We start from the raw sequence: 23,579 nt of genomic DNA, 5'->3' as shown, positions 1-23,579 counted from the left end.
GTTATGCACAAACAATGAATCATGGAACACTACATCCAAAACTAATGATGTAATGTATAGTGATTAACATTACAATAAAAAATTAAAAAAAAAAAACCCAGTGGGATTTCCATGAGATGAGTCACTGCAGGACCAGGGTCCCCTTCGGGCAGGAGACACTGGCAGGGGTCTAGGGTTGGGAGAGGATTTGCGTAGATGCACAGAGATGCTGTTGGGAACTTTTCCAAAGGGAGGGGAAAGCGCTGGGCCAATGAGAGGGTCTCCGACACTGAGAGTATTAGCAAGCGGCGCCGGTAAGGGAGTCAGACGAACTGAAGAGGTGGTTCCAAGGGACGGATAATTTCAGTAATTTCAGTCGTCCATTGGTCTCTTTAAAAGGACACAAATTAGGGCGCCTGGGTGGCTCCGTTGGTTAAGTGACTGCCTTTGCTCAGGTCATGATCCCAGGGTCCTGGGATCCTATGGGGCTCCCTGCTCAGCGGGGAGCCTGCTTCTCCCTTGGCCTGCCGCTCCCCCTGCTTGTGCGCTGGCTCGCTCTCTCTGTCTCTCAAAAATAAATAAAATCTTTTTTAAAAAAAGGAATACAAATTAATTGTAAAAAGCGCAGAGAATGTGAAAGGGCAGAAGCAAAAGCGAAAACCTCCCCTTCCCCTGGGCCAACAGTGTGCCTCCAGAACTATTATGTTTTCTTTCCACGGGTGGGATGAGATTGCTTTATTAAAGATACTTGTGAGCAGTTATATTTCTAATGTGGAGTCATTGATTTTATTTTTAACTAATTTGAAAGTTAAATAATAAGAAAGGTAATCTCCTGAATGAGGAATTGAAAAAGCACCAGGCACCCTTGACAATGCCTTTGTATAGCATTTGTCCTAAAAGATTTGCACCAGGATTCTGCAACCCCTATTTGCAAAAGGCCCTGGGGGGCGCGGGGGGCAGGCCCTTGTTGGAGAGGAGATTTTGCCGTGCTGTTTGGAAGCTGCTGGTGGTCACATCCTCCTTCAGCGCATGAAAAGCATCCTTCATAGTTTTCCCACATCAACTGCAGGGTGGACGTTTCCCAGATGTACTAAAAAAGATAGACAGTTTGAATGGGGACTGTAGATTAGCTAATAGGACTGTAGTGATGTTTGTGGTTCAATGAGAGAATCTCGTTCTTAGGAAATACGCATTGACAAGGACAGAATGTCTGCATCTTACTCTCAGTTCTGGAAAAAGCATCTGCATATGAAGTATGAAAACATAGAGTGTATGATAAAGCAAATGCAGCAACACGCTAACAAGGAAGGCTCTGGGTGAAGGGTATGCAGAAAAATTTTATGCTATTACAACGTTTTGTAAGTTCAAAATCAAAACTTGAAAAACATACATGTAGCCAAATATTTATATGGTGCCTACGAAATTAGCTTGTACATTATCTTAATCATCTTTGTAGAATAGCTTGCTTCTTTGCAATAATGACCTGCAAAGGCTTCACGTTCGATGTATTGTCTTCCAGTCAATTCTAAGGATCTTGAGCACTTTTCCATTCTCCCTCGCCCCCACCCCCCAAGTTCTTGCAAGTTTTTCTGAATGTTTCTCCCTTCCACTCTTCCTCGTAATGTGTACTGTCTTCGCCGCCCTGGCTGGGCCTCTAGTTCTGTGTAGATTGAACCCCCCACTTGCCCCTTCCCTCATCTTTCCAGTGTGGGGATTAGTCTTCCTTCTGAAAGCATGTCAGATCACAGCACGGGGACACCTGCCCAACATAGCAGTGGACTCTCAAATCCAGGTGGCTATGCTTCCCAAACCATGGGCCTGGCACAGAGACACATCCGCTCAGAGGAAGGACCCCGTTCGGGTCAGGATCCCGACAGAAAACAACTGTCCCATTCAAACCACATTATTTAAGGGAGCTTGATGAATATATTATTTATAAAAGTTTGCAGAGGGCTCGGGAAACCAAGAAGGGATAGCGTGGCATCCCAGAGCTGGCAACAGCAGGGGGCCATCGCCAGCCCAGGCCTGAGGGGCAGGAGGCCACAGCAGTTCTTGGAGCCGATCGAAGGGCCTCTGGCCAGGAACTGTGGCTTTCAGTGAAGAAGAAAGTCACAGCCAGACCACAGCCGGACAGGGAGACAGCGGTGGGAAGCACTCTGACCTCACCCCCATCCTTCCGTCCACTCTGCACCCTAGGCAGCTGGGTGCAGGGAGCCCAGATGAGGCGGTCTGCAGGGGCCAGCCTTCTGGGCCCAAGAGCATGGGTCTGTGAAACCAAGAGAACACCCCGCATGGGATCCTTTCTGCTGCACATAAAGTAGTGGACTTTATGTGCCAGGGCCTGCCAGGACCTCAGCACTGAAGGGACACAGGCCTGACTTACATTTCTTATTTGAAACTTCCCACAGACCCAGTCTGCCACTATTGGAGACAGCTCTTTCCAGGCCAGATGGGTGTGTGGTGTGAGTCCCTGTGGAACCGCTGAGGACCCGTTTGATGGCAGCAGGACAGCAAGTGATTTTCGGAGACTTGACAATGGCAAAGCTAAAGGAGCTCTAATAATCACAGAGGCTGAGGGTAGTCAGGTGCTCTTAGCTGTCCAACGTTAACACTATAGTAATAACACTATGTTATTACTATCCATGCCCTTGATGTACCACTAAAGGACATGAACAGAAATATTGCATCTGTGTCGGTTGTTGACTGAACAAGGACACACAGCCTGGAGAGAACTCTGTGCAAAACTAGATGCCCTAGGGGCACTTGATTCTTAACGCGTTTTTGAGCCTTTTGTGGAGCAAAGAATCCCTCTGGTGTTGTTTTAATTGTTTAACTTTTTATTTGGAAGGGGGCGCCTTCCCCTTTTATTCAGGGGGGTGACTGGGTGGCTCAGTCAGATAAGGGTCCAACTCTTGGTTTCGGCCCAGGTAGTGATCTCATGGGTCATGGGATCAGCCCCACATCTGGCTCCACATGCAGTGGGGAGTCTGCTTGTAGATTCTCTCTCTCTGTCCCTCCCCCAACTTGTGTGCATGCAAGTGCACATGTGGGCCTTCTCTCCTTCTCAAATAAATAAATGAATCTTAACCAAAAAAAAAAAAAAAAGAAGAAGAAGAAGAAGACAAAGAACTCTCAGGTATCTGTCACCCAGATTCACCTGTTGCTAGTATTTGCCTCATATGCCTTATCATTTGCATTCTTTCTATGAATCTTTGGTCTAGATATAGATATATGATTTTTTCCTTACTCATTTGAGAGTCAGTTGTCAGCATCACGGCCCTTTACCCCTAAGAGACTTCAGTGTGCACTCATCTTACAGAACCAAGGTGCGGGTAGCAACTTCGGTAAGTTTAACACTGACACCATCAATACATCCAATTTCCCATCCGTATTCCAGTTTCATCAGTTGAGCCGATTATGTCTTGTATAGATTTTCCCCTCCAGCACGGGATCCAGGCTTGGGTTGGGTTGGGGCAGCATCTGGTTTCCATCTCTCTTTAGTTGCCCTTGACTTGGAACATCTCCACAGTCTTGTCTTTCTTTTTTTTTTTTTTTTTTTTTTGCCTCTTATGACATTGCCATTTTTGAAGACTACAGTCCCCCTCCCTCCCTTTTGTTAAAGTTCAGGTTTGCCCGATGTTTCCTCCTGCCTTAGGCTCAGGTTATGCCTCCCTGGCCAGAATACTACCTAGATGACAGATGTCCTTCTCAGGATCTGCATCTGGACGCAGACAATGTCCACCCCTCCTCCTTTGATAGTGTTAATTTTAATCACCCAAATTGTTGTCTAGTTTCTCCACTGACTAGTTATTATGTTTTACTCTGTAACTGATGAGCAGTCCGTGAGGAAACTGTACAGAAATTCTATTCCTCATGAAAATGCTCCTCTGTGGCATGGCTAAGTCAGAAGAACATACAACTCTCGATCTTGGGGTTGTGGGTTCAAGCCCCATGTTCGGTGTAGAGATTACTTAAAAAATAAAATCTCTAAAAAAAAAAATGTTCCCCTAGGGGCGCCTGGGTGGCTCAATCAGTTAAGGGTCTGCCTTCGGCTCAGGTCATGATCTCAGGGTCCTGGGATCCAGCCCCAAGTCAGGCTCCCTGCTTCTCCCTCTCCCTCTGCTCCTCCCCTCCACTTGTGCTCTCTTGCTCGCTCGCTCTCTCGTGCTCTCTCTCTCTCATACTCTCTCTCTCTCAAACAAATAAATAAAATCTTTAAAAAAAAAAGTTCCCCTAGATTGAGCCTCCGTTTCTGGATCTTGCCTGACCCAAACTTCGCTATGCTGGTTGCAAATGCTGATTCTCCCATTCCAAGACTCCGTTCACATTCTCTAGCAGCTAGCTAGCAAGAGCCCTCCCTTCTCCCCCATTCATTTATTTATCTCTTTGTTATTGGCACAGACACATAATATTCCTATATTTTTCAGTGGTTTAGAATTCATTTCTGTACCCAAATATTTGGGTGCTCATATCATCCCAGATTTGACTAAATGAGAGCCCCTTCGACCTGGTTCTTGTGTCCCATTGACATACCCCCAACAGTTCTAAAGCACTTCTTACTTTCTGGTGTGACCATGTTCCAGGTTTACCTTGCAGCTACCCTGCCCCTCAGGCTGGTATCATCCATTTCTCTGAGGAGCCCTGGTTATTTGTGGTGATAAGTTAAGACTAAGACTCAGACCTGGGCAGGAGGTGCGCTCACTGCTGCTGGAGTGTCTTAACTTCTTGGCTTTTTCAGCAGACAAAACGAACAAATACATGCATGTACACTTGACCCTTGAACAACACAAATTTGTACTGCACAAATACACCTAGGTTTTTTTTTATCACAGTACAGTACCATAAATATATTTTCTCTTCCTTATGATTTTCTTAATAACATTTTCTTTTCTCTAGCTTACTTTATTTTAAGAATATAAAATACATATAACATACAAAATATGTATTTAATCAATTGTTTATGTTAACAGTAAGTCTTCTGGTCAACAGTAGGCTACTAGTAGTTAAGTTTTGGGGTCTTTTTGTTTTTTTAAGATTTTATTTATTTATTTGAGGGGCCAGAGGGAGAGGGAGAAGCGGGCTCTCTGCTGAGCAGGGAGCCCAGTGCAAATCTGAATCCCAGGACCCAGGGATCATGACCTGAGCTGAAGGCAGATGCTTAACCGACTAAGCCACCCAAGCACCCCATAGTTAAGTTTTTGAAGAGTTAAAAGTTATACACAGATTTTCAGCTGTGCAGGGGGTCGACACCCCAACCTTGCATTGTTCAAGGTCAACTATATATACATATATATGTACACAGCATACAAATGTACACACATGCATGCCCATACTATCAACATATACATATATATTTTGGAAATCATGATTTCACAGCGACAACTACAATCCCAGTTCATCCTCACAGGCTTTCCCTTGCCTTCCCTCATTCTGTATTTGTACATCATTCTTCCTCTCTGAAAATCCTGGCTGTCAATAACAACATTAACACATTTCTGTATTTGCTCAATCCTATAATACATCTAAGATGGACTGGGATTTATCTGCAGTCAAAGACCTCTTTTGAATGTCAGTCTTTCATTTATTTATAGTTTAAATCTGTTGAATCATTCCTACTTAATGCAAATGTAAACAAATCATGTAATGGCAAATATAGACAAATATTAGGCTCTATCTCCCTTGTTCTTTGTCAACAGCCCTGCAAGCTTTAGGAAGAGCCATTCCAACTTTTCTGAGAAAGCTACATAGTTCCCACCTGTGGTAAAAAATGTGTCTGTTCCATTTAATTTCATATACAATTTGACTGTTGTCAAAGGAACACTGTTGCTTTAAACTCTGTAACCAAGCCAAATTCTAAAAGAAACCAGTTGCTAAGGCAACTGGGCAAAGAGTTAATTAATTCATCAGTCATTATATGCAGATTAATCTGCCTAACTGAGTTAGAAAGGAGGTGGGCTTGTTTGATTTTTCCTTTTGGAATTAGTGGAAGAAGAATGGTGTGATTTTTTTTCAATCTGGAAGGGCTGGAGAGTTCCTTCTGGAAAAGGCACAGGCTTTGCGATCAGACAGGTGCTCCACCCCTTTCAGGACCCTGTGGGGCCTTCAGGCCAACAGTCTTAATTGCAAAATGTGGATAATAATGTGCATCTTGTAGGCTGCTGTGATGATCAGACGAGATGCTAGATATAAAGCACCTTTCAGTATCTTTTTTAAATTAAGATGAAAGGTGACTAGCAAAGTTAAGCATGCATTTCTCCAGGAAAGGAAATGATATTTTTTTTCTTCACTTTTATAATTGACCACACACACCTATGGGTTCCTGCTGTAATCTCTACAGAATTCAGAGAACTTTACCTCATTTACTTGATTGCATGTCTGTCCCTCTCTACTAGACTAGTAAACTGCCTGAGCTGGGGGATAATGCCTAATTAATCCTTGAAATCTCAAGGCTATGGATGCATAGGCATTCAAAAAAATAATGGTGGGGAACTTTCCAGAACACTCGGTGAGATGCAGAGGAGCCGCGGCTGCCCGAGCTGCGCCCAGCAACGCGCTCCTTCTCACTCCCCCACACCAGCCTCGGCCCTCTCACCGGCTGTAGAAAATGGTGAAAGAAACCACTTACTATGATGTTTTGGGAGTCAAACCCAATGCCACCCAAGAGGAATTGAAAAAGGCCTACAGGAAACTGGCCTTGAAGTACCACCCTGATAAGAATCCAAATGAAGGAGAGAAGTTTAAACAGATTTCTCAAGCTTACGAAGTACTCTCTGATGCAAAAAAAAAAAAGGGAATTATATGACAAAGGAGGAGAATAGGCGATTAAAGAAGGTGGAGCTGGTGGTGGTTTGGGCTCCCCCATGGACATCTGTGATATGTTTTTTGGAGGAGGAGGAAGGATGCAGAGAGAAAGGAGAGGTAAAAATGTTGTGCATCAGCTCTCAGTCACCTTAGAAGATTTATATAATGGGGCAACACGAAAACTAGCTCTGCAAAAGGATGGGATTTGCGATAAATGTGAAGGCCGAGGTGGTAAGAAAGGAGCAGTCTAATGTCCCAATTGCCGAGGTACTGGAATGCAAATAAGAATTCATCAGATAGGACCTGGAATGGTTCAGCAAATTCAGTCTGTGTGCATGGAGTGCCAGGGCCATGGGGAACGGATCAGTCCCAAAGACAGATGTAAAAGCTGCAATGGGAGGAAGATAGTTCAAGAGAAGAAGATTCTAGAAGTTCATATTGACAAAGGCATGAAGGATGGCCAGAAGATAACATTCCATGGTGAAGGAGACCAAGAACCAGGACTGGAACCAGGAGATATTATCATTGTTTTAGATCAGAAGGACCACGCTGTTTTTACTCGGCGAGGAGAAGACCTCTTCATGTGTATGGACATACAGCTGGTTGAAGCACTGTGTGGCTTTCAAAAGCCAATATCTACTCTTGACAACCAAACCATCGTCATCACCTCTCACCCAGGTCAAATTGTCAAGCATGGAGATATCAAGTGTGTGCTAAATGAAGGCATGCCAATTTATCGTAGACCATATGAGAAGGGTCGCCTAATCATTGAATTTAAGGTAAACTTTCCTGAGAATGGCTTTCTCTCTCCTGATAAACTTTCTTTGCTGGAAAAACTCCTACCTGAGAGGAAGGAAGTAGAAGAGACTGATGAAATGGACCAGGTAGAACTGGTGGACTTTGATCCAAATCAGGAAAGATGGCACCATTACAATGGGGAAGCCTATGAGGATGATGAACATCATCCCAGGGATGGTGTTCAGTGTCAGACCTCTTAATGGGGCCAGTCAATAACACTGCTGGCATTTTATATGCAGTAGTGAATGAGTGAAGGACTATAATCATAGCTCACTACTTGCTATTGTTTTTGTTTTAATATTCAACTATAGTAGTGTTTTAAATGAAGAATGAACTCAAATATAAAAGCTCAAAAAAAAAAATAATGGTGAATGAATGAATGTAAATGTACCACTATAAAGCATCCTTCCAGCCTCCCCCTGTCCTTCCAGCTCTACATTGCCACCTGCTGGTAAGAATCTATACTTGCAGCAAATGTTTCTAAAAGGACTTGAAGTCCCTTAAATCTAATCAAAAAATTCCAAAACAAATATCCCGAAACCACAATGGAGAAAGATTTCTCTCTTCCATCATTGTCATGATGAAGGTCCTACATGTGAATCTTTTTCTTGTTTTTCTTGTGGCAAAATACACATGACATAAAATTTACCATATTCACCATTTTGAAGGGTACAGTTCTGGGACATTAAGTGCATTCCCATTGTTGTGCGCAGCCACTGCCTCCATCCATCTGCAGAATTTTTCATCTTCCCAAACAGTAAATCTGTGCCCATTAAACACTAAGTCCCCATTCCCCCGACCCAGGCCGCCACCATTCTCCTGGCCGTCTCTAGGAATCTGACCACTCGAGGTCCCTCACAGAAGTGGGATCAAACAGTAAATGTCCCTTTTTGACTGGCTTTTTTCACTTAGCATAATGTCTTTAAGGCTTATCCATGTTGCAGCATATTTTTAGAATGTCCTTCCTTTTTATTTCATTTTTTGTTTTTAATTTTTTTAAAAAGAGTGCATGTGAGTGGAGTGGGGGGATGGGGAGAGGCACAGAGGGAGAGGGAGAGGGAGAGAATCCTCAAGCAGGCTCCTCGCTCAGAACAGAGCCCAACATGGGGCTCGGTCTCATGACCCTGAGATCATGACCCAAGCCAAAATCAAGAATTGGACACCTAACTGACTGAGCCACCCGGGCACCCCAAATGTCCTTCCTTTTTAAAGCAGAATCCTATTTTATCATACCCATAGACCACATTTTGTTGATCCATTCATCCATCACCTGTGCTTTTTTTTTCCATTTCCAACATGTCTCATTGCTTTTATGTTTCCAACTAGCAGCTAGTACTTTGCTCAGCTGAGTGTAGGTAGCCTCTCAACAAATCTGTGTTGACTGTACTATATGTCATTGCTCGTGTTTCTGCCTAGTAGAAAAAAATCAGGAGCTCCTCAAGGACAACATGCTGCTTCATGTAGAGAAGTTAAATGTATATGTGTTTGTTAAATTAATGTTGAATGATAATAATTGCTACATTTATTGAGACCTTGCTATTTGCCAGGCACTGTGACAAAATGAATTGATTCCTATCATTCTCGCCATAACTCTGTGGGGTGAGTGCCATCGTCCTCACCCATTTACAGAGAAAGAAACAGAACCACACAGCAGAAGAGGGATTTGAGCCCAGCCATTCTTGCTCAGCAACCCATGCTCTTAACCACTAAGCTACACACACCATAGGAGAGCTTTTACCTTAAGAAAAATTGCCATACTGGGGTGCCTGGGTGGCTCAGTCATTAAGCATCTGCCTTCAGCTCAGGTCATGATCCCAGAGTCCTGGCACGGAGCCCTGCTTCTGGTTCCCTGCTCAGCAGGGAGCCTGCTTCTCCCTCTTCCTCTGCCTGCCTCTCTCCCTGCTTGTGCTCTCTCTCTCTCTAAATAAATAAGCAAAATCTTTTTTAAAAAATTATGTTGGTGAATATAGTTATCTGAGGAATAGAAAACTCATGGCATCTAAAACTAAGTGCTAAAACTATTTTTTTAATTTTTTATTGTTATGTTAATCACCATACATTACATCATTAGTTTTTGATGTAGTGTTCCATGATTCATTGTTTGTGCATAACACCCAGTGCTCCATGCAGAATGTGCCCTCTTTAATACCCATCACCAGGCTAACCCATCCCCCTACCCTCCTCCCCTCTAGAACCCTCAGTTTGTTTTTCAGAGTCCATCGTCTCTCATGGTTCGTCTCCCCCTCTGACTTACTCCCCTTCATTCTTCCCCTCCTGCTATCTTCTTCTTTTTCTTTTTTCTTAACATATGTTGCATTATTTGTAAAACTATTTTTTTATCATAAAAGATTCCTTAAGATTTAAGTTTTAGGAGTTTGTTCAGGAAACAGACTCCTAACTATAGAGAACAAACGAGGGGGGAGGGGGAGGGGGGTAAAACAGGTGCCAGGGACTAAGGAGCACACTTGTCATGATGAGCACCAGATGATGTATGCAAGTGTTGAATCACTATATCGTACACCTGAAACCAGTATAACACTATATGTTAACTAACTGGAATTAAAACAAAACCTTTTAAAAAAGAAAAAAAAATATTTAAGCTTTATTCACATGTGGTAGATTTGTTTGCCAGTTTACATTTTATACCTGATGTTTGTTAATTAGTAAAGAAAGAAATATCTTTGAAACTGTTTAGACTATCTTTGCAACTTTACATCAGTATTAAAATCTCTGAATTAAACAACAGGTGTCTGAAAATCTACTGTAGTTCCATATTTGTTAGGCTATCTGAGGTTGAAGATAGGGATTAAATAGCTAGGGATGCTAATCTTCATGGTTCGAAAGCAACTTTTCTCATCTCCTCTGGTCCTTGAGCCCCTTGATTTCAGTTTGGAAAATGTGTATTGAATGCGACTTTGATGTGTGTTGTTTCTCTTGCAGTATGTTGACAGTCCACAGACTGCCCTTCTGATGTCTCTGTCTCATAACCTGACCCCATTTGGTGGCTTTCACGGATGTTTTGAACTGCAAAACTGTAATAGCTTCATTCTGTTTGCAGATTTCCCATTCTGCTTTATGGGATTTTTGTTGTTGTTTTGTTTTAACTTATTCAGTAGCCTCTCAACTTGTGTTTTTATACTGTAATGAAACTCCTGTCTGTGACACTGAGTTGTGTATTCCAATGAGGATATTTCAGTCCTGCGTTTTTGGACACAGGGCAGAGTCAAAGACGGTTAACATCCCTTTCCTACTGATTCACTGCTTTGGTTTTCCAAGTTGTCAGTTAACAAAAGACTGCATCACTACCCTTTATGGATGGACCTTCCAAGTTGTCAGTTAACAAAAGACTGCATCACTACCCTTTATGGATGGACCTTCCAAAAGCTACGTAATATTACTTCAACTGTAGAAGGGGGAAAAAGGACAAATCATTTCAATAAATTCTCAAGTATTTGATTGCAGAGTATTATGTACAGAAAGGGTAAATGGAGTAAGTTTCCCAGATTTTCTATAAAAAATGTAAAACATTTTACCACAGTATTTTTAAAGTGTATGGTAATTAGGTCATGGAGTGAGCTCCAAGGCTAAGAAGGGAAAATAATCTGCACAGGTTATTTCCACCAAGACACTAAGGAAAAAAAGAGAGATGGGGCACCTGGGTGGCTCAGTTGGTTAAGCGTCTTGCCTTCGGCTCAGGTCATGATCCCGGGGTTGAGTCCTGGGATCGAGTCCCCCATTGGGCTCCCTGTTCAGCGGGGAGCCTGCTTCGCCCTCTGCCTGCCACTCCCCCTGCTTGTGTTCACTCAAGCTCTCGCTCTCTCCGTCTCTCGAATAAATAAATACAATCTTAAAGAGAGAGAGAGGAAAAAAACCACAGCAAGTTGTCTAAAGTGGCAGGAAGCCACACGAGGGCTGTGTGCACACCATCCCCTGCCCCCGTGGCCATTCTGGCACCTTTGGGTTTGCAAAACTGGCTGTAGCCTGTAGTTTCTTGGAGCACCGCCCTTGCATTGAATTAGGGACTAATTACCTCTCCTGAACTGTTTTGTTCCTTTTCTTCTAAATCTTTGGATACATCTGTTCTAAAAATCTTAGTCCCGTTTTATCCTTTAGTAACCTTGAAAGTATAAAACGCCACCGTGAGACCAGTTAATACATTTTTAAATAGTGATCTAGGCCTGTCATACACGGAAAGAGGTGCCTTGAATTTTTCATCTCTGTTGTTAATTGAATCTGCGGAGAGCCTCCTTGTGGTGAGAAACAAATGCTGTTCGTCGCCTTGCTGTCAGCGACTTGAGTCCAACTCACCAGAGAACAGGGGCAGTTTTTTCCCAACATGGGCCAACTTTAATCAGAGGGTCTGAAACAAAACCACATTTTAAAATCATGATTCAAGGGGCACATGGGTGGCTCAGTCATTAAGGGTCTGCCTTCGGCTCAGGTCATGGTCCCAGAGTCCTGAGATCGAGCCCCGTATCTACCGAGCCCTGTATCCATCGAGCCCCGTATCCATCAAGCCCCAAATCGATGGAGCCCCGTATCGATGGAGCCCGGTATAGGGCTCCCTGCTCCTCGGGAAGCCTGCTTCTCCCTCTCCCACTCCCCCTGCTTGTGTTCCCTCTCTTGCTGTCTCTCTCTGTCAAAAAATAAATAAAAACCTTAAAAAAAAATCATGATTCAAAATTCACAAAACTAAGTGTAAACAAAATTTAAATAATTAAACTTCCAAATGCACTAACACTTAAGACAGCCTGTCTTAAATATCGACAAGAGTAAGAAAGCCACAACTTTGACCTTTGTCCTTTTGCCCTAGACTCTGTGGCTTCCCAATCCTCCTCCATGGGCCCAGGGCCTCCCCAGGCCCCGTCCCCCCCCCCCCCCCCGGGCGGCACCAGCGGGTTCCCCCCCCTCCCCCTCCCCTCCCCTTCCCTCCCCTCTCCTCCCCGGGCCAGCAGCTGCAGGGCGGCCCTTGCTCGCCGCAGGTGGGTGTGCGCATCTGGAGCGGGCGACGCCGCCGCGCAGCCGTTGCCTGGCAACAGAGGCTCGCCCTGCCTGTGGCTCAGGCTGCGCTCGGTGCTCCCCAAAAGCTCAGCTCCCGCCACTGCAGGTGAACCAGCTACGATTTTGGATTCTGATCCCATAGTTTAAAACACAAATGAGGATTAATTTTCGAGACCAGATTAGGAAAAGCCCAGATGATTGGCTTAAAGCGGGGGGAGAGGAAGGTGTCTTGATCGCCTACCTGATAACAGACTGGGTAAAACTGCCTTTGCATTTCTCATTAAAAAAAATTGCATCACTGTATACGGACATTACTTTTCTGTTTTAGAATGTTTAGCTGCGTATTGTGGAACACACTCTAGGTCGTTTAGTGCAGCTATTACAGATCCCAGATACACCCCTTACTCGCCCCTCGAAGCTTCTGTAAAGTAATGGCGACAATAGTTCCTTTTAGGGTTATTGCAAATGCTACAGAAATTATTCCATGGGAAGGACTAGCACAGTGCCAGCAATGAGTGAACCACTAGGAGAGGCTGTTTTACACTGAACATATTATTATTATTGTATTGACATATTAACTTCTTGGGTGTATTATTCATCATATATGATCATCTAAATCTTATTAGAATTCAAATACAAAAATTTATCTTTAACCCCGTTTAATGATAAACTCGGGCATATTAAAATTTTTAAGAGTTTATTTGAGCAAAACTTGATTTGAATCAGGCAGCATCCCATCTAACAGAAAGAAAGGAGCTCCAAGTTGCTGCACAAAATGAAAGCCTTTCAAAATGAGCAGGGAGCAGAAACAAGGAAATTATACTAGGTTAAAAAGCAGGTTGATTATTGCAAGGTCACTTTTCCTTAGGGGATAACAGGGGTGTATGAAGCAGATTACCTAACCTGTGCTCATCAGGCGATTCCAGATTGACAGGTTTAAGATTTCATTTCTAGGGGCGCCTGGGTGGCTCAGCTTAACAGTCTCTGCCTTTGGCTCAGGTCATGATCCCAGGTTCCTGGGGTCGAGCCCCACATCGGGCTCTCTGCTCCTTGGGAAGCCTGCTTCTCCCTCTCCCACTCCCCCTGCTTGTGTTCCCTCTCTAGCTATGTCTTTCTCTCTGTCAAATAAATAAATAAAATCTTTAAAAAAATATATCATTTCTAGGAAACTCAAAACTGTAATTGATTCTCAGTTTGGTGACATGGGGATTAGCATAAGCAACTCGATTTGGGGCCCATTGTCTTGTTTTTTGACACCCTTAAATCCTAGATCTGAACAAGTGGAAACTTTTTGCTGTATTTTTAGGGTAGCTGAATTATCAGGCTGTCTTAAAAGTGTAGCTTTGAGGTCTGACTTAATTCTCCCTTTATAAGTTTTCATGGGATTTGTTTTGAAACTTTTTCTTCCAACTGTTTATAAAAATCTTGGCATTAGGAGTGCCTGAGTGGCTGTCTCAGTCAGTTAAGCATCTGCCTTCAGCTCAGGTCATGAAGCCAGGATCCTGGGATCAAGTCCCGCACAGGGCTCCCTGCTCAGCGGGGAGCCTGCTTCTCCCTCTCCTCCCTGCTCATGCTCTCTCTCACTATCTCTGTCACTATCTCTCTCTCTCTCAAATAAGTAAATAAAATCTTTTTTAAAAAAATCTTTGTATTAAGGGCACCTGGGTGGCTCAGTTGGTTAAGCCACTGCCTTTGGCTCAGGTCATGATCCTGGAGTCCTGGGATCGAGTCCCGCACAGGCCTCCCTGCTCAGCGGGGAGTCTGCTTCTCCCTCTGACCCTCTTCCCTTTCATGCTCTCTATCTCTCATTCTCTCTCTCTCAAATAAATAAATAAAATCGTTAAAAAAAATCTCAGTATTAAGAAAACTGACAAACCCTTATGAACATCCCACTGTACTATGCAATTTTTACATACCTTTTCTTGCCTCCTGACTGCCCCCATTACCCACGGTACATGCCAGGTTGATATTACCATGCATGTACATGTGTGTTAACTCAAAGTGTGAGGCCTGGCAGCAGTGATAAACAGTCCCCTTCCACAAAACTAGAAACTTTAACCTAGCTCAGCCTATAGTATGGCACTGTATGTTCGCTTCTGCCTCTGTCAAGAAGAATAATTTATTGCTGTTGTTTTTTAGAAAGTATTAATATTTTCAGTATAGTACCAAACTGGACAAGTGTTTCCTGAACTTAAAATCTGATGACAAAATTCCTTTCATGAGACCCCACCCTTTGAGCATTCAGGAATTCATTCATCCATTCAACAAAGATCCATGGGGCACCTCCTCCAGGCCAGGCACTGGACTAGACACAGGTGCAGCAGGTGTAAAGGACAGACTCAGGCCCGGCCCTCATGGAGGCTGTGGTCTAGCCGACTTTGGAAAAAGCTATAAATAAACCATTACAATGCAAGGAGCTGGTGAGACTATGAAACACGGGGAAGGGGTCTAACACTGAATGTGAAGGGAGTAGTGAGGCTAGAACAGTAAGTAGGAGGTGGCCAAGTGAAGAAGATATTCCAGGTATTCCAGGGAGGAGCAGCATGCGAACCCAATGGATAAGCCAGGGTGTTCAGGAAGTCCATGCGGGTGGAAGGAGGGTCAGGGCAGTGCTGGGAAGGGGAGACACTTGAGAGCTGAGGCCACAGAGTTTACACCAACCCAGTCTTAAAGGATCATGGTCGAGGCCTTGTTAGTGGTGGGGATAGACATGGCAGATCTGTACTGTCACTGTGGCCACATGGGCCACTCGAGTAAGTAAGCAGGAGGCCATTGCCAAAATCCACGTTAGATTAGTAATCTAAGACCATGGTAATGGAAGACAGGGTGGAAGAGATATTTGGTATTTAGGAAACTGACTCCATGGGACACAGTAACTATTTGGGTTTTCAGGAAGGAAAAGGAGTCAGGAATGAGACCTGTGTTCTGGTTTGGAAAATCAGGGACTCTTATCACAGAAAGAGAACAGAAAGGAAAGGGCTGGAGGTGTGGGGGCAGGTGTAGGGGATCTCAGCCCTTGGCAGGTAGAGCTGAGGATGTACCTCAGGGAGATGAAAGTGGAGGTATGCTTGGGGATGGCAGGGGACAAGGGGTAAGCTGGGCTGGAGATGTGATGTGGCCGCAGTTAGAGCTGCGCGCTTAGAGGATGGAGGATGCAGTCAGCCCCACCAGGAGTGTGTGCACAGGGGAGAAAGGGTGGGTGGGGTCCCAAGCACCTCCACCAGCTGGAGGCTGAGCAGGCCATCAAAACCACCATCCGATGCAAGCCAAAGAACAAGACAGTCCCAAGGGAGGGTCAGTGCCAGCTCCATGGAGAGGTCAAGGAAAGTAAAGACCAAAGTTTACGGATGAAATTTCATGCCTGGGAGGCCACTGATGACCCTAAGGAGAACATTTTCAGTGTAGGGAGGTGGGCCAAAGCCAGGCTGCCAGGAGCTGAGGTGTGAACAAGAGGTAAGGAAGGACAGGCCAGAGTCAGATTCCCTTTTTCACTCTTGGAGGCGTGGGCAGGAGGGGGAAATGGTGGCACTAGCAAGGAACCTGGGGTGTCAGGAGGTTCTGTTGGGTTTGAGTGAGACGCATTGACAAGTGAGGCCCGCTGTGCCCCAGGTGCGGCCTACAGAGGGAATGAGGCAGCAGAGCGCCGGGAGCCCCACCAGGTGCTGTTTGCTTTCTGTAAAGAAGATCAGGCCTGGCTGAATGTGAGAGAAACGTAGGTTGGGAGGAAACTGGGGCACTTGAACACAGATGAAGAAGGCCACGTAGAAGAATCGGCGTGCAGGGCCTCGGGCCCCCTGAGCCTGAAGACCATGACCGTGCCACAACAGCACCGCACGAGGAAGTGATCTCCAACCCGGACTTCTAGGCCGGGTCGCCTCTTTTGCCGACCTTCCCCCAAGTCCAAGAATGCGAGTGCAAAGCTGCCGCGGACGGACCGTCTCTGCGGGCTAATGGTAGCAAGTAACCGAGGGAACTCGCACTCAGCCCCGTGAGTGAGAACGCAGACCGGTCTCTACCTTCTTCGGTTCCACGGCTCCAAGCCAAAGTTCGAAGCTATAGTGTCTCCTAGGAAAGTAGTAGAGCTGTTCAGAGAACTGCGAAGGAGAAACGGGGGCTGGAGATAAAGACAAGAGGCTAAGGGAGGCGGCGGCGTGGGTGCGCTGGAATAGTCTAGAAAATGAACGGAACAAAGGCGGTGTGACTGGTGAGCCTCTTACAGATCCTCCTCCCTGATAGAATATGCATGATCCTGCGCGAGTCCTCGCCTGCCTGGGAGCAGGGAGGCGTCCGAGGCATCGGCGGGGAGCGCACGCCCAAACCCAGTCTTCCGGGCTCGGGGTGCGAGAGAGGCACGCAGCCGAGGTGCGGACCCCGCGCGGGCCGGGCTCGGAGAGGTCAGCTCCCGACCCCTCCAGCACCGATAGCTCTAGTGCCCCAGCGAGATCCCAGCGAGCAGGCCAGCTCCCCTTCCCTGTCGCGCGGAGGCCCGGGGGTCGCTCGGAACCGGGAGGGGGCGCGCGTCCGACGGCGGAGGTAGCGCGGGGCGCGAGCGGGCCGGCGGGTGCCCACGGTCGGCCGGAAGGGACCGGCGGTGCGCTCCGTCCCGCCGCGCCGCTGTGGGCCAGCACGCGGCGGCGCCGGGATACTCTCGTGCTCCCGCAGGGCGCTTCCCAGGCCGTGCAGGCGGGGGCGGGGCTGAGCCGGGCTAAGCGCGGCGGGCGGCGGGCGGTGCGGGCGCGGGGACCAGGGGCGAGCGCCGGGCGCAGCGCCACCCTGGCTAGCTCCGGCAGAGCCCGGTCTCCCTTCATTCTGTGCGGTTTGTCCAGAAGAAAATTCTAAACCTGTATCTTTAAAAAGCATTTATTTGGCTCCGCGCGTCTTCCTCGCATCCTTTTTAGTTGGGAGTTTGCGGTGGGCAGAGGGAGGGAGAAGGAAAGCCTGTTCTGATCGGCAAACACCGAGACCAGAGCATCTCTTTCAGCGGCAAGGAAGAGAAGCCGTCGCAGGATCCACACACATCTACAACTCTCTGTTGCTTTTTGTGCAAATACCTAACTCTGCCTGACGTTCATCCAAGCGGACAGGCATGGGGTGTCTGGGCAACAGCAAGACGGCAGAAGACCAGGGCGTCGATGAAAAAGAACGACGCGAGGCCAACAAGAAGATCGAGAAGCAGTTGCAGAAGGAGCGTCTGGCATACAAAGCGACTCACCGCCTGCTGCTACTGGGTAAGGCCGGAGGGCGCGCGGCGGCTCCCGGCCCGAGCGGAGCGCACACCCCCGAGCGCAGCGAGCGCGGGGCCCGGGCGGGCAGGGCAGGGCCGGGCGAGGGCCGCGCTCACCGCCGCCAGTCACCGGGACCCGCTCCTCCAGTCGCGATCTGGAGTGTACTGGAAAATGCCTACGCTGGGGTAGGGTAATTGCTGTCTGGGTTCGCAGGAGAGATGGCAACGGTATTGGGCCACGGACCACAGCATTCTTTTTATTTGTTTGCAGGGGCTGGTGAGTCTGGGAAGAGCACTATCGTCAAACAAATGAGGATCCTGCATGTCAATGGATTTAATCCTGAGTAAGGAATGATCAATTTCGCTTTTGCTTCCAAACTGCATGCAAACTTTTTCACTTCTCTCCAGCATTTCCAAACGTGCTTTCTCAGAATAATTAATTTGATCATTGAATAGACCTTTGCGGGGGGGGGGGTAGTGAGATAGGAGCGTGTTGTTGAATTTGGTATATTTAGGCAAATTCTTCTTTAGGTAGCGTCTAGATGAAAAAATAAAATAACTTCCCTAACAAAATAGGATTTATTAGATATCTTGCGATATTGGTCTGTGTTATTGGTACTGCACTTAGCACACTTAACCAATATGTCAGTATATACTTATCTCTATATCCTTGGTCCGCCTCTATTTCAATTCATATCTATCAACATATGGATAATTCAAGTAAAATATATTTACAAGTGTAGCTGTATAGTTTTTATATGCAATATTCGTAACAACGTTGCCATGCTTTGTGTAACCTGTGTAGTTTAAAACTACACATTGTAATGTGTGCATTCAAGTTTGCTTAGTGTACAAATTAGAAAAAAAAGTATGTTGGGGCGCCTGGGTGGCTGAGTCGTTAAGTGTCTGCCTTCGGCTCAGGTCATGATCCCAGGGTCCTGGGATCGAGCCCGGCATCGGGCTCCTTGCTCTGTGGGAAGCCTGCTTCTCCCTCTCCCACTCCCCCTGCTTGTGTTCCCTCTCTCGCTGTGTCTCTCTCTGTCAAATAAATAAATAAATTCTTTAAAAAAAAAAAAGAAAAAAAAGTATGTTTTCCTTTCCCAGTTAAAAACTTTGCAACTGTTGTCTTGGGGGTTGATGTTGACCTCTAGAAAAACCAGTCTAGCCCCATGCTGCAGCTGGAAGTTTAAAATCCCATTCAGCTGATTCAAGTCAGTTCTAAAGATAAATTAAATTAATAACAATTCTCTTTTTTTTTAATTTTTTTATTGTTAACAATTCTCTTTTAATATAGGGAAAAGAAACAGAAAATTCTGGACATCCGGAAAAATGTTAAAGATGCTATTGTGGTAAGGATTTTTTTTTAATGTTTGGTTAATAGAAAGGTTAAATACTCTGCTCTCTAAAACTGTATAGACAGAAATTATATATTTTAGTTGTCATAAGAGGAACCTAAATGTTGTATTTATCCATATATCTTTTTCTTCATTCCATTTTAGACAATTGTTTCAGCGATGAGTACTATCATACCTCCAGTTCCACTGGCCAACCCAGAAAACCAATTTCGATCAGACTATATCAAGAGTATAGCTCCTATCACCGACTTTGAATATTCCCAGGTAAGTAAATCTTTCTTGAAATATTTTAAATGGTGGAAGAGAGAACCATTTTTAATGAGATTGCTTGAGAATCAATGTTAGTATTATTTTATCTTTGACTTTCTTCAAAATCTAGCTCTCTGCCTGAGAGAAATACTTTCTTTCATACCAAAATATTAACATTGGTTAAAAATGTTAAAGACAATAGGATTGTAAGAAATGCTTTTATGAATGTATTGGTGAGGTTGGTAATCAGGAAAATAGCCTACCTTTAGGAAATATTGATAGTACTTTTTCCTATATGTATTTCTAAATTAACAATTAAGCAGTTTCCCAGATAACAAAAGAATAGAACTGACATGAGCAGAGAGAAATATTTATGGTAAGTGACTGCTTCTGGGGGAATAGTAGAACAGAATTCAGTTCACTCTTAAGATGTGCATCCTGTAGCTCAAATGAGAAGAGAATGCATGCTGTAAATAACATGGATCACTTCTGAATGTTTATTCTGTGATGGGAAAAAAACGTAGTTTGCTTCACATCTGCAGTATTTATGGCCGCTTTCCTAATTCCTTGGGTAACAGTATTGCTTATGTGAAAGGGTAAAATGAATAGTAATTTTTTCTTGTTTGGTATATGTACATATCTTTAAAGCATTGTTATTTGGTCATTTGATTAAGCATGTGTCAAAGGAAAATATATTTGTTAAATTTCTCAGAAAGTCATTTTTCTTACAGTTGTACCAAAAGAGCATATTTGTGTGTGTGTGTGTGTGTGTGTGTGTACCCAACAGTAACAGAATTTTAAAGGTTTCTTTGCCTGGCACAGTGCTCTTGAGACATTTTTCTTTCTCACAATCCCCCCTTCGAAAGGAAGGTGATAGAGAAGGCAGTGTGTGAAATAGACAGGTCCTGCCCTGCTCTGACTGAAGTCTGGGGCAGTGTGCACATGCTCGCCCCTACCCTGACTCTGCAGCAGAGCACCCTTGTTGTGGAAGCTTTGTAGCAGGATGGCAGATAAGAATGACCCTTTTGAAAGCTTTTATTTGCATCCTTTCCTGTGATTTTTGCATCTGTAAGCATTCCAGTGTAGCCCCTGAGAGCTCTGGAATTTCTAACAGGAAGGAGTTAGAGGTGGCAAACTGGCTAGAAAAGGGGGCTGGGGTGTCTGGCACAGCGGGCACACTTTTTTACTGAATTGTGTCTTTAACTGGATGGCTTGGAGGCGGTAAAGGAGATGACAGGACAGGGGTGTAGCGGGTAGGACTAAAGCAGTGATTCAGCCAGCTACAGCTATAGGATGTCCCCCAGTACTGTGTGACATTGTATATATGGAAGAAGTCACCCCAAACTAAAAGGTCCTAGCTGAAATCAGGGGTGGCATTCCCATTCAACTTTAGTTTTTTTTAAGATTTTATTTATTTATTTATTTATTTATTTATTTATTTATTTATTTATTTATTAAAGATTTTATTTATTCATTTGAGACACAGAGATACAGAGAGAGAGAGAGAGAGCATGAGCAGGGAGAGAGGCAGAGGGAGAGGGAGAAGCAGGCTCCTCGCTGAGCCAGGAGCCCGATGTGGGGCTCGATCCCAGGACCCTGGGATCATGACCTGAGCCGAAGGCAGACGCTTAACCATCTGAGCCACCCAGGCACCCCTAAAGATTTTATTTATTTATTTGACAGAGAGAGAGAGAGACAACCAGAGCAGGAACACAAGCAGGGGGAGTGGGAGAGGGAGAAGCAGGCTCCCCACCGAGCAGGGAGCTGGATGAGGGGCCCCAATCCCAGGACCCTGGGATCACGACCTGAGCCCAAAGCAGAGCCCAAAGCAGACGCTTAAGGGCTGAGCCACCCAGGCGCTCCCCCATTCAATTTTAGATTTACATATGTAGAGACATACTTAGATTCTCAAATTTTTCCTGTCATATTTGCCTGAAAGTAATCATAAAACATCCCATATAATATGGTTCTGATTTAGGGGAAAAAGTTATTCCTACCATGTAATGAGAAATTAGAATTGAGATGTCTTCATCACAAATCTTCTCTCTTCATATGATAGACTCACAAACAATGAGGGATTTCATACTCAACCCCAAGTTCAGAAATAGTCATTCCCAGGTGGATTCTAAAGGATCTAAAGTACCTAACTTGTGAAAGTGTTTTTTGAGCTAAATCATGAATATTTTTAATAAAAAAAAAAAAATTCGAGAAACCATTTCCTTTGAACACACATTTTTACATAGACGTGTTAAGGCTACTTAAAAATGATTATCAGAAACCGTAATTCATTATCCATAAAATAAAAGAGAACTAGGACCCAGCAGACACAAATGCAGTTATGCTCTTTCAGAGATAATGCTTTTTTTTTTTCTTTTTGGTAGGTTTTAAGCCAGCATTCTGTTGTCTTATGTGCCTGTGCTGTGTCCAATGTGATTATGTTTATAATAGAGTCAACACTTGTGTAAATAAGGAAATTAATACCTAAATTTATAACTTTCTTTCTGAAAATGCTATTTTTATTTTAATGTGCACACAATTTTCAGTAACATATATTCCATCATGCCCTGAAATTTTCATCATTTATATCAGTAAATTGAATAGTTCTTGAATTTACATTTTGATGACCCTCACTGAAAAAGATATTAAGACAGATCTCTCACTTATATACTAATAACACTTGATACTTTTGGAAAAAATTAACTTGTATTTAAAGAAAATGTATATTATTGTAGAAGTCATAAAAATAGAGCTAAATCAATTATCTTAGTAGTAAACATAACACAAATTTACTAATTCTAGGACTTTTTGAGATTGAATCCTTGAGAAAGTCTTTTGGTGTCACAGTCCAATTCTTTAAGGGTCGTAAGTTCATTTTCTTGTAGCTATAAAATAATTTTATCATAAAAAATTAACTTCAGAGTTCTTTAATTTAAGAAGGAAAAATTAGAAGAATATACATTTAAAATTACATGAAACTGCCCATTATAATACAAAGTCTAACCTTATCTTGAGTATCTTAATGATTCTCTCTAAAAATATTACACTTAAGTTTACCTTTTGGTTTTGGTTTTGGTTGGTTTTGGTTTTGGTTTTGGGTTTTTTTGCTGTTCATATTGCCTTCCATTTGAATTTCTTTTTTTTTTTAAGATTTTATATATTTATTTGAGAGAGAGAGGTGGGGAGAAGCAAGCAGACTTCCCACTGAGCAGGGAGCCCACCAAGGGGCTCAATCCCAGGACCCCGAGATCATGACCTGAGCTGAAGGCAGAGGCTTAACTGTTTGACCAACTGAGCCACCCATGTGCCCCTCCACTTGAATTTCAATTGAACTATAGGAAACCTAAGTTTTAACTTAGGTTAAAACTTAGGCTGGTATAGATAGTGAATAGTGCCCAGCCAGCTAACAGTTGCTGTGGGGATTAGAGAAAGCATTCAGGGCCAGACCTCCCTGACCTCATAGGCCAGGTCTGTATTGATCTGGGGAGCCTCTGGAGAGCTCTGAGCAGTGCAATTACATGACCTGGTTGTGTTTTATCAAGATCACTCTGGCAGTAGGTGGAGAATGGGTCATAGGAAGGCAAGGTTGCAGTGGAGCAATGGTCTGGGAATCAGTTATAGCGATCCACATGTGAGATAATGGAGCAGCTTGGTGTGGGGTGGTATAATTCATTGATAGGTGCCTAGTTAGTTCTTTTCTTATGCATATATCCAAAATTGTCTTTCTGTGGACTAGGGTCCATCCAGGAACCCCTTGGCACCATGCCTTTGCATCCAGTTCATCTACACATGAGGTGATAGAAAATAGTCTCAGGTGACGATCATGATAGATTCCCCCTCCACCTCCCAAAAAACTCTTAGCACGATACCAAAGAGCAATTAATTCAACTGAACTATTAATTCATGTGTGTGGTTTTTTTTTTCTTCTTAAAATGTGGGTATTTTATTAGCTCTTTTAACATTGTAGTTTGCTAGGTTATTTTAAGGGGAAGATGAAAACTAAGGCTTCCTGAGAAATGTGACAGCAGTCTGACGTGTTGATCAGTGCTCTGTCAGGACCACCTGGCATGTCCTACGTTGACGTTTTATCAGAACTGCATGTCAGTGTAGACCCAGAGAGCGAGAATGACACTGTCCTGTCCGCTCCTCCCAGGTAAAAGTACACGGGGCTTTTG

General features: G+C 44.3%; 1 protein-coding gene and 1 pseudogene across 7 annotated transcripts in view; both read left to right on the top strand.

Annotated features, from left to right (window-relative positions):
* The window catches only part of GNAL (G protein subunit alpha L), a 141,338-nt gene that overhangs the window by 24,734 nt on the left and 93,025 nt on the right, over positions 1-23,579 (top strand). The window contains exons 1-5 of one of the 7 annotated variants that reach the window (XM_073888037.1): positions 16,762-16,783; positions 17,561-17,807; positions 18,075-18,147; positions 19,098-19,152; positions 19,303-19,422. In XM_073888037.1, coding sequence (XP_073744138.1) covers positions 17,666-17,807; positions 18,075-18,147; positions 19,098-19,152; positions 19,303-19,422 — 390 coding nt within the window. In that variant the 5' untranslated portion in view covers positions 16,762-16,783; positions 17,561-17,665. Of the gene's footprint in view, positions 1-16,761; positions 16,784-16,806; positions 16,974-17,090; positions 17,113-17,382; positions 17,808-18,074; positions 18,148-19,097; positions 19,153-19,302; positions 19,423-23,579 lie in introns of those variants that run through there. The other 6 variants (XM_073888035.1, XM_073888034.1, XM_073888038.1 and 3 more) reach the window with 6 other exon arrangements.
* Positions 6,577-7,998, top strand: LOC112817863 (dnaJ homolog subfamily A member 1 pseudogene; annotated as a pseudogene).

Source organism: Callorhinus ursinus, unplaced genomic scaffold, assembly GCF_003265705.2.
Source record: "Callorhinus ursinus isolate GAN/ISIS: 27379988/994484 unplaced genomic scaffold, GSC_fseal_2.0 scaffold86, whole genome shotgun sequence".
Classification (NCBI taxonomy): Eukaryota; Metazoa; Chordata; class Mammalia; order Carnivora; family Otariidae; genus Callorhinus; species Callorhinus ursinus.
Note: the sequence above shows the minus strand (reverse complement) of the source record. Positions and strands in the feature narration are given on the sequence as shown.